Source organism: Cucurbita pepo, chromosome LG04 (genome assembly GCF_002806865.2).
Source record: "Cucurbita pepo subsp. pepo cultivar mu-cu-16 chromosome LG04, ASM280686v2, whole genome shotgun sequence".
Lineage (NCBI taxonomy): Eukaryota > Viridiplantae > Streptophyta > Magnoliopsida > Cucurbitales > Cucurbitaceae > Cucurbita > Cucurbita pepo.
Genome location: NC_036641.1, coordinates 9298883 through 9309696, shown reverse-complemented (window position 1 = coordinate 9309696; position 10814 = coordinate 9298883). Strand labels below are relative to the sequence as shown.

Genomic DNA, 10814 nt, shown 5'->3' with positions numbered 1-10814 from the left:
TAAACTTAAAATTTAAAATAAAATTAAAGCAGGTAAGAAGTCAAAATTACAACTTCACGGTCAAAATTGGTCATTTCAATTCGGACCAACTTCAGAGTCCCAAGTCTCCTCTCTCGCTGCATTTGATGGTGAGTGAAATTGATTATGATTCAATTGCGCCGGCAACACTTTCCTTTTGATTTCTATGATTTCTGCCATCTCGCATTTTGTAATTTGTCGATCATGCTTCTGCAGGCTCCGAAACCTGTTACGAGTCCCGTTCCTGAAGCGTGGTACTCAACCATTGCGCTCTCAGTGATCGCTCCGATGGCCTCTTCGTTGCCGCTTCGATTTTCATGTAAGTTCGATTGAAACCGTCTCCTGAAGTGTAATGACTTCTGTTTGATGTTAACTATTATGTGTGAAACGATGGGATTGCCCTATACAAGTAGATTAGAGTCTGCTTCCTTTAACTTAACCATCACATAGCTTTGTCAAACCCTTTTTCCAATCTGAATAATCTTTCACATTTTCAACCAAAGTACTGCTCGGTTTTTCTCCTCTTTGGCTTCAAATGTAAAGTCTCCGGTTAATATCAACTATTCAAAACATATCATAGCAACCCCATACTAGCTTTCCTTATTTCAAATATTGCATAGCTTATTATAACATACCACCTTAATATCATTTGGCATATCATATAGCGACATATACATAACATCATATATCAAGGCTTATCACACGTATGACATGTGTCATCATACATAAAGTAATTCTTCAAACCAAACCGATAGTAAAGCCACTTATTTGGTTGGCCTAGGCTGAAGCTACTACGACCCCTTGATGCTAGCTTAATATTACTCTCTGAAATTCAATTCTACCTCAGAAATCCCACCATCATACACTAAAATTCTACTATGGAAATTGACTCATTTAATTTTACATAAAAATAGTTTAAACTAGTAAAAAGGTAATCATACTAACCTTAAATGCTTCCGAAGAGTTGAAACTGTTAGGAATCATGGATCTCCACGATGGTATGATATTGTCTACTTTGAACATAAGCTCTCATGGGTTTATAATCAAGGAATACTATGTCCATTGGTACGAGACATTTTGGGGAAGTCCAAAGCAAGACCATGAGAGCTTATGCTCAAAGTAGACAATATCATACCATTGTGGAGAGTCGTGTTCATCTAACGAAAACAGATAAGTTGAAAGGAACTGCTCAAGTTGGAGGAAAGGAAGTAATTGTTGTAACTTAGAAAACCGAGACCTCCCTTTTATAATGAAGTCCAACTCCCTACTTTCTCAACCTAAAACGTGACGGATGTTGTGTTCCTATTATTCCAATAGATTAAATCCTAACTATCATCTTCTCTTGGAGCCTATGTTTGGGGTCACTCTAACCATATTGAATATTATTTGCAGCCATGAAGCTACATCTTCTAGAAAAATCCGTATTCTGGCCAAGGAACTTACTGGAGGTGCAGTCGCCTTTGTCTTCTTGGTATGCATCTTTCTGTACATTTCTCTTATCAGTTTTATGCACATTTTTTCACCCACCAAACTTACTATACCAAAAGACCTTTATTACTCTTTCTTACATTGCCTTTATTACTCCAAATCCACATTAGGAAATATTTTTATGCATTATTCAAAATTTCCAAATTGTCTGATTTTTTTAGTAATGATTTTTTATTAGTTTCTAGTTTCTTTAAGTTTAACTTGTCTGTCTTTGGAAAATCTGATAAAATTTGAAATAAGAAAAATAAGTCAACAACACTAAAATTAAATCCAGTTATGATGTTGTTCATTGAACAACCAAAATACAATTATAAAACAAAATATGAAAGACCCCTAATTAGGAATTGAGGGTAAAATGACAGATTTACTTTTAAGGGTTGACTTTGATCTCAAAATTTCACTCTTGAGATTTTTCTAAACATTTTTCTCTTCTATTTCAGCTTGAAATTCGGTCTTGACTTTAAAGGAAAAAATCAGGTTTTAAATTTTTCGTTCTCAAGGGTTATAATTGCGAAGCACAACGTTCATAAAACTACCAAAAACTGAGAACTTATGGATGAAAAATTAACTTGTCTATTGACAATTATATTTGGTGTATATTTCATCTTTTACAAATAATTTTAAAATTTTAAAAAATTAGGGAATAGATGGATTATAAAATGAGAAAGTCATTAGTAAATAGCGTCACTTTTCACCAATCGGAGATGTTTAATGTAAGTCATCAGGTTTGGGGCTTTCTCTCTTTATAAATTTAAAACCTGATTTTTTATAAATTTCACACTTCATTGAAATTGTTTCTTTTTTTTTTTTTCTTTAAAAAGAAAATACTAAATAAGCTTATGTTTTAAAATTACTTACAATATTTTTTGAGTTACAAGCTTAAATACTCTATCTTACACAAACAAGCCTTTATTACAATCTTACACAAAAGAGTCATAGAAAGAAAGTGCAGTAGAAACAATGCTAGACTGAACGAAAAATTACCTTTCTAAATATTTCAAAGCACAAATTGATCGCTTTTTAAAAATATAAAATTAGACCTTTTAGATTTCAAATGAAAATTTATTATATCGGTATGAATCATACTAAAATTGTAAAGTCCAGGTAAGTTCATATTAGACATTACTTAAACGTGCACATTGTTATAAAAACAACTCGTACCTTTATTCTTATCCAAAAAACAATTGTTACCTGTGTGTATCCATGTGAAGTGAAATAATGATGATCATAAAATTTTAAACGAATTAAATTCATGGCGTTAGTTCTAAAAAAAGCCAAAAAGATTGGTTTGAAGTATTAGGACAATAGCCCATTGCTGAGGCAGTTTTCTAAAAAAAGACAGCGACAGCTTACCATCCCTACGTTTCTCATGTTTTCAAATGCTTAAATAGCACCTCACCCTTGCAGTGGAGCTCACCGTTCCTCGGTCACAACCGTTCCTCGGTCAAAACCGTTCCTCGGTCAAAACATTGATATCTCTTCAGAATGTCAAAGATTGTGCTGTTGTTTTTGTGTTTGTTTTCATGGGTTTGTTTTGCAACGGACTCCGTGACTTATGATCGCAAAGCCGTGATCATTAATGGCCAGAGAAGAATTTTGATTTCTGGCTCTATTCATTACCCAAGAAGCACACCCCAGGTTTTGAATACCACCAGCAGGAATCATTGGTGCTTTCTAATTCTCTTTCTAAAACTATTTCTGGGTGTTTGTGATGCTTGCAGATGTGGCCGGGCCTCATACAGAAGGCCAAAGATGGAGGGTTGGATGTTATAGAGACATATGTATTCTGGAATGGCCATGAACCTTCTCCTAACAAGGTAGAATGGGAAAGTTTTTGTTTTTTGGGTTTAGATTATATTGGTTTTTTGATATTTTGTTTTGCAAATTTACAGTATCATTTTGAGGATAGATACGATTTGGTGAAATTTATAAAGCTGGTTCACCAAGCAGGCTTATATGTTCATCTCCGTATTGGTCCATATGTCTGTGCAGAATGGAACCTTGGGTAACATAAAATGATATTACCAGAATCTTAATAGAATTTGTTTTCATGTGTCTCTTACGCTCTGTTCTGATTTGTTTTTTTTTCTTTTCCTCTTCAACAATTCAGTGGATTTCCTGTTTGGCTAAAGTTTGTTCCTGGCATTTCCTTTAGGACAGACAGTGAACCCTTCAAGGTTAGAAAATTCTGAAATGTCCATAAAATCATGGACATAAATAATTTTATGGTCCATTTTTCTTTAATATAGGAGGCTATGCAAAAATTTGTTACGAAGATCGTGGATATAATGAAGTTTGAGAAGCTGTATCACTCCCAGGGAGGACCTATTATTATGTCTCAGGTAAATTTCAAACATATGAACAAGAATCGTTGCTTGCAATTTTAAAGATTGTTTATTTGTTTGTTTAATGTTTTATGTGACAGATTGAGAATGAATATGGTCCAACGGAATGGGAAATAGGTGCCCCCGGTAAATCTTACACCAAATGGGCTGCTCAAATGGCAGTAGGCCTTGGCACTGGAGTGCCATGGGTTATGTGCAAGCAAGAGGATGCCCCTGACCCTGTGGTAAGCCATTCTAATCCCTCTTTTATGGCCTACGGACCTATATGATTGAGTCATAAGTTCATTCCATACTGGGCTTGAGTCATAAGTTCATTCCATACCGGGCTTGCTTGAGTCATAAGTTGATTCCATATCGGTCTTGAGTCGTAAGTTCATTCCATACCGGGCTTGAGTCGTAAGTTCATTCCATACCGGGCTTGAGTCGTAAGTTCATTCCATACCGGGCAAGACTGGAATAGGTGGAATAGACTTACGGACCTATCTGATTGAGTCATAAGTTCATTCCATATCGGGCCAGACCGGAATAGGAATAGGCTTACGGACCTGTTTTTTTACCTATCTCGACCTTTGGGCTTCTATTGAATCAGACATAGGTTTGTTTGTCCAGACTTATTATATAAATTAGTAAATTTATGAATCTTGAGGATAATTCTTCTAGTTCTGCTTCAGATTGACACCTGCAATGGGTTTTACTGTGAAAATTTCAAACCAAACCGGGATTATAAGCCCAAAATATGGACAGAAGTCTGGAGCGGTTGGTACGTAACTTATCCTTTGTGGATTAGAAGATCAAGGTCTCCTGGAATGGAATTGACATTCTTGTCATTTGTTTAATATTCAAGGTACGCTGAATTTGGTGGCCCAATACCTTACAGGCCAGTCGAGGACTTAGCCTTTTCTGTTGCAAAATTCGTACAGAATGGCGGTTCTATGTTCAACTATTATATGGTAATAAGCTACCAAGAGTGTTCTGTACAGATTGGCCAATTAATGCAAATTATATCATTTTTTTTTACTCTTTCAGTGTTCTCTCATGTCAGTATCATGGAGGAACTAACTTTGCGCGAACATCTGGTGGGCCTTTCATTGCCACTTCCTATGACTTTGATGCTCCGATTGATGAATTTGGTATGCTTGAGAACTTCTGGAATAGGTTATCAGATGTTTTGATTATTCTGATGAATCTTTCTTGGATGTGGCAGGCCTAGTAAGGGAACCAAAATGGAGTCATTTAAAAGAGTTGCACAAAGCTATCAAGATGTGTGAACCCGCTTTAGTATCAGTAGATCCTACCGTTACTTGGCTAGGGAAAAATCAAGAGGTAGCTGATGAAACAATATCAAGCTATAATTGTTTGAAAACGGTGTCTAATATGATTTTTTTCAGGCTCGTGTCTTTAAGTCAAGTTCTGGGTCATGTGCTGCCTTCCTAGGAAATTATGACACATCATCTTCTGCAATGGTCAGCTTTTGGAACACCCAATACCACCTACCACCATGGTCCATCAGCATCCTTCCTGACTGCAAATCTGTAGCGTTCAACACTGCAGAGGTAAGAAATATTCAAAATCATTTAACTTATGTGATTCTTGATGATAATATATTGATGCGATGGATGTTTACAGGTTGGGGTTCGAAGTTCGAATATTCAGATGACGCCAGTTACTTCATTTGGGTGGCAATCATACAAAGAAGAAATTGTTACTCCTTATGCTCAGGATACAATAACCAAGAATGGGTTAGTGGAGCAAGTTCATCTCACCTGGGATACAACAGATTATCTGTGGTACATGACAGAGTAAGAACCAATACCCATTTTGTTGAACATTTTGTCGAGAACTGTTGAAAACAAACTCAATTGTTTATCTTTCTCAGTATAAAAATTGATCCAAGTGAAGGATTCCTGAAGGGCGGAGAGTGGCCTCTTCTCACCATCTTTTCAGCAGGCCATGCTTTGCATGTTTTCATAAATGGCCAGCTATTCGGTACATTTTGATAAACATGTTCATAATTTAATAATCTTCCAATCATTAGCTAAGTCATTATTTTCTGAATTTAGGAACTGTATATGGGAGTTTGGAGAATCCCAAATTGACATTCAGTAAATACGTTGAACTAAAGGCAGGGGATAACAAGCTTGCCATACTCAGTGTTTCTATTGGTCTTCCGGTTAGTTTCTTCATTTCTAATATCTTTATTATTGATTCTGAATTAACTCAACGCTCAATGTCAGAATGTTGGCCTGTATTTCGACACTTGGAATGTTGGCGTTTTAGGCCCGGTGACGTTGAAGGGTCTGCAAGAGGGCACGAGAGACATGTCGGGATATAAATGGTCATACAAGGTACATTGCCACATTACCATTACCAAACCAATGTAGTAGTGCTAATTTTAGAAGCTAGAGAATCTGATTACAATGTTTTCTGAGAAGGTTGGGTTAAGAGGAGAACTCATGAATCTTCATTCTGTTCGTGGAAGTAATTCAGTTAGATGGGCAAACGGGAAATGGTTGGTCGAAAAAGAACCCCTCACCTGGTACAAGGTAAGTTAAATTTGTTTTTGTATGGTGAAAAACTTGCTGTAACGTACTAAATTGGCAGACCACTTTCACTACCCCGGGAGGCAATGAACCACTAGCTTTAGATTTGAGCACAATGGGTAAAGGTCAAATATGGGTGAACGGTCGAAGCATCGGTCGTTATTTTTCGGGTTATATCGCGCACAACGGTTGTAACAACTGCACTTATCCTGGAATCTTTACTGAGAAGAAATGTCTTACAAACTGTGGAGAGTCCTCTCAAAGATGGTATTAACAGTTACTCCTTGGGCACTGGTTTCTAACTTTTAGTGTACCTATTGGCAATGAATAAAGGTTTTAAAATCTCAGGTACCACGTTCCTCGCGAATGGTTGCTATCGAGCGGCAACTTACTGGTAGTTTTTGAAGAATTTGGTGGAAATCCTGGTGGGATTTCTTTGGTTAAGAGAACTACGGTGTGATGATACCCACCCATAAGCATAAACTTTTTGCTTGTTCTTGGATTCAAAACTTTGGATCCAAAATTCAATCCTTTATGAATTTATTTGATCCATTTGTTATGTTTGAATACAATGTAAGTTTAATGTATAGAATATTTTATGTATTTTTGTTAAATTAAACTATGTATAATATAATGAATAAATGATAAATTTATTGCTTATGGCTTTGAATTTGTTTTTGTGATTCATTCATAGAAGTTTATTTAACAAACTCATAAAAATGTGCTACTTCAACCTGTTCGGGTCAATGCAATTTAAAAGAAATAATCGCTTTTTCCTCCATCTCTCATATGGGTTTCATAGGTATTTGTTCTATAAGCTATGTGAGACTCAATGGAACTATTTTACAAATAATCTTACATGAATTTTTTCACGCTGCCCTTTTTTTATTGGCGAGAACAAGTTATGATAGAATGGTCTTGTTTATCGCAATGAAATGGACAGAATAACTATTCCAATTCTAAAAATATTCACGAAAGTATTCTAATTTTTTAAATTATAAAATTAAAATTTAATTTTCTTTTTCCAAATTTATAATTTAACCTACAATATTGTAAATTATATAACAAATTATCTTATTTTGGTTAAATTAAAATAGGTTTTAAAATAATGATTAAATGATAAATTTAGTGGCTTTGAATTTGTTTCATAGAAGTTTTGTAAAATCATAAAATGAATTTTAATTTTTAAAATTATAAATTAAAATTTAATTTTCAACCAAATTTGTAATTTAATCTACAATATATTATAAATTATATAACATTTTAAAGTAGAATTTTGTAGTCAAAATTAGCCTTTTCATTTCAGCAAAATAACCCTAAAGTACTCCGTTCCCCAAATCTCTCTTCCTTCAGTCGTCAATTCCAGTTGACTAGAGAGAACTCCAGATCTCTTTGGAATCAGTTCTTCGCCCCCCACCGGATTTGATGGTGAGTGAAATTGAAGTCGATGGTATTCTGGTCGAATTGCTTTGGCAACAATTCCTTTTGATTTCGATGTCTTTAACGTTTCGCGTTTTGTAATTCTATGGATCATCATTTTGCAGGCTCCGAAACCTGTTACGAGTCCCGTCCCCGAAGCCTGGTACCCAACCCTTGCGGTCTTGATGATCGCTGTTGGCCTTATCATTACCGCCTCGTTTTTCATGTAAGTTATATTGGATCTGTCTCTCTGTTGCAAAATGAAATCTGGTTGATGTTAATTATTCAACGTGAAATGATTGGTTTTCCCCCTTTCTCGTTCTTTGCAAGTAGATCAGGGTTTGTTTAGTCTACTTCCAGGCATTTGTTACTTGCTTAATTCTCTTTGATTACAATGGAGTTGTTAGAACATAATTAGTTGTGAAGTTTACAAGTTTCTGATCTTTGGTTCGGAAGTGTGGGAATTTCTTGATCCAATCAAGTACCATTATATTTTTGTACCATCCATACTGAAGTTGAGAAACATTGTGAAATTTAAGTTTGAATGTGTTGACATTCATCTATTTCCTTCAGAGATGTTCTTTAGTAGGCTTCAGGCTTTTCATCAAACTCACGGTGGGTCTAATTTTCATTATCCAAGCCTTTGTTTATATCGTCCAGCAGAAGGCCATTGGACCATCGATAGGAAAGTCCACCTTGCTCTCTTTCACAAGAATTCCTCCATTTAAGGACAGACGTTCAACCTTTAAAAGTGAACAATGGAGGTTAATCCCCGACTCTAGGAAGGTAGACTCCGAACTACGAGTCCTTTGCTTGACGTAGAGGAAGATTTTTGTTGTTTCGGGGTCAAGAAATTGTGAAGCTTTCCCCCTTCCGCTAAATTTCTATTTCTGCCACACTTTCAGAATTTTATTTCAAAAGAAAAATGGGGATAAGTACTCCCTTCCTTCAACGAAAGCGATCCTCCAGGAAGAGAATTTAGAGATGGATAGAATTAGTATCTTGATAGTTATCTTTTCCCTTCTTTGGTGATTCATCCAAGGACGCTCTCCGCAACAGATTCCCCTTTGGACTTAGAAATCGTCGAGAGGAGCTCCCTTTTCCAGCGACTTTCTAAAACTTCAGCTAGAATTTTATAAACACTGGTTATGAAACTAATAGGCCAAAAGTCCTTAACCTTGTTAGCATTCTCCTTCTCTGAATTAAGGCAGACAAACATTTCAGAGATAGAACTATTCAAGATTCCCTCTCAAATAGTTCCTTAAAAACTCCTTCCAAGTCCCCTTTTAAAAAAGATCCCAATTGTTTCGATAAAGGGCCATAAGAAAAACCATCAAGAACTAGTGACTTTGCCCTATCACTTTCGAAGACTTATTGGTTGATCTCCCCTAAAGTGAAAGGCGCTACCAAATCATCCTTTTCCCTTTCAGAGATAGGGCTCCAATCAATTCAAAATAACAAAAGGTTTAGGAACCACTTTGAGATCGTAGAGATTAGAGAAGTAAAAGAGAGGACCTCTTCCTAAGCTTCCCGTTATCTTTAACTCAGGGCCCAAGTTCCTACTTCTTCTGCCACTAAGCCCCCTTGTGGAAGAAGGAAGTGTTGCAATCTTCTTCCTTTGCCCATTTAATCTTGGATTTTTGCCTCCAAGTACAAGTTTCTTTTCTGATCAGCTCTACAAATTCCTCTCAACTTTAAAAAAATCAACCAAACGACTGACTACTTCTGATGCTTTATAATGTAGTATGATTTGAGTGATGAGTAAAGTCCCATTTCTCATGGACTGCGGGAAACTAATATGGTTATTAATATTCGTGTTTGGCAGTTTGATGATTTTATGTTTCTGTTTATTGTCACCCTTGACTTGATGGTGACGGACTGTACGCCATCACAGATCTTGTTTGTTGCTTTATGTAGTTGTAGCAGTATGCAAAGCACAAATGCTTCTAATGGAGACTGATTATAGTCTCTCTATTAAGATGATAAGCAATACGAAGAGAAAATTATTGAACTTGATTGATTGGGATTTGTAATTTGATCAAATTGATTTTTGCTGTCAAGATCTATAATACAATCAACTTTCATAATTTTCTGTTATGGTAGGAGCTGGATGACATTTTCGTATCATTCCAATAGATCAAATGTTACTGTCATATCGTTATGGAGTCTATTGTTTTGGCGCTCTAACCATATCAGCTATCATTTGCAGCTATGAAGCTACAACTTCTAGGAAAAACCGTAGTCTGGCCACGGAACTTACGAGAGGAGCCGTTGCCTCAGTTTTCTTGGTATGGATCTCTCTGTAGATCTCTTTAATCGGTTATGCAGATTTTCTCCTTCTCACTGTCAGTGAGAGGAGATTATCTTTGTTTTGAGATTGAGTATTGTACATCTCTGGTTAGTTATTGCCAAATTTGATGATGGAGCTTGATGTTATATATTTACAGCTCTACGTTGTTGTCTGTTGCAGGGTTTTGGATCCTTGTTCTTGCTGCTTGCTTCTGGTGTTTATGTCTAACCTATTAGAAGAAGATGTTGAGAACTTTTTTTTTATTTAGCGGACTCAGTTTTACATGTATGATGCCTGGGCTAGGACTACTTCCGTAAAAACAGTGGTCTATTTTTCCAATGAGGAATGAATATTTTCGATATTTTCTTTTTTAGAATGGAGCATTATACTCATACAATGCATTATGATTGAAGGGATTTTGATTTTGCTGACTCGAAAATGGCAGTTTTATGAACAAATCAGCTTTCCCCAGAATCAGAGTCAATTGAAAATGGCAATTGGAAGTAGCAAGGTTGGGTTGATATGGGCTTGCTTGATTCCAGCCCATATGTAGGGACTAGGGAGCGTTCCCAATCCTTGCTAACCAGAATTGTCCCGTAGGTTTGATTTGAGCCCTGTTCGTTAACTTAGCTCGCTTTTTATTTTCATTTTTATAATCCTGCATTTTGTTTTTTGTGTTCCTTTGTTTTGTTTTACATATATATATATATATAT

The 10814-nt window shown here is 35.9% G+C and overlaps 2 protein-coding genes across 3 annotated transcripts; both read left to right on the top strand.

Annotated features, from left to right (window-relative positions):
- The first annotated feature begins 42 nt into the window (after positions 1-42).
- LOC111792920 (beta-galactosidase-like) lies at positions 43-6994 on the top strand. Of its 2 annotated transcripts, none has more exons than XM_023674547.1 (20): positions 43-128; positions 235-337; positions 1411-1489; positions 3228-3323; positions 3399-3511; positions 3617-3683; positions 3756-3848; positions 3932-4075; positions 4523-4611; positions 4696-4801; positions 4894-4981; positions 5056-5174; positions 5240-5404; positions 5478-5650; positions 5728-5837; positions 5912-6021; positions 6086-6196; positions 6284-6394; positions 6453-6658; positions 6740-6994. In XM_023674547.1, the coding sequence occupies exons 4-20, from the start codon at positions 3228-3230 to the stop codon at positions 6849-6851; spliced, it is 2013 nt and encodes a 670-aa protein (XP_023530315.1). In that variant the 5' UTR covers positions 43-128; positions 235-337; positions 1411-1489; the 3' UTR covers positions 6852-6994. The 2 variants fall into 2 exon arrangements, with proteins under 2 accessions (XP_023530315.1, XP_023530314.1); XM_023674546.1 differs by having other exon boundaries at positions 1411-3144.
- A 674-nt stretch (positions 6995-7668) lies between these two features.
- On the top strand, positions 7669-10531 carry LOC111792923 (transmembrane protein 258-like). The gene is made up of 4 exons (XM_023674550.1): positions 7669-7819; positions 7936-8036; positions 10020-10098; positions 10281-10531. The coding sequence occupies exons 1-4, from the start codon at positions 7817-7819 to the stop codon at positions 10326-10328; spliced, it is 231 nt and encodes a 76-aa protein (XP_023530318.1). The 5' UTR covers positions 7669-7816; the 3' UTR covers positions 10329-10531.
- The last annotated feature ends 283 nt before the right edge of the window (positions 10532-10814 follow it).

Coding starts and splice junctions, on each gene's coding strand:
- LOC111792920 (XM_023674546.1), top strand. CDS start 2,992: ATGTCAAAGATTGTGCTGTTGTTTTTGTGTTTGTTTTCATGGGTTTGT. Junction 4,612..4,695: donor ACAGAAGTCTGGAGCGGTTG/GTACGTAACTTA, acceptor TTAATATTCAAG/GTACGCTGAATTTGGTGGCC. Junction 5,838..5,911: donor CATAAATGGCCAGCTATTCG/GTACATTTTGAT, acceptor TTCTGAATTTAG/GAACTGTATATGGGAGTTTG.
- LOC111792923 (XM_023674550.1), top strand. Junction 8,037..10,019: donor ATTACCGCCTCGTTTTTCAT/GTAAGTTATATT, acceptor TATCATTTGCAG/CTATGAAGCTACAACTTCTA. Junction 10,099..10,280: donor CCGTTGCCTCAGTTTTCTTG/GTATGGATCTCT, acceptor TGTCTGTTGCAG/GGTTTTGGATCCTTGTTCTT.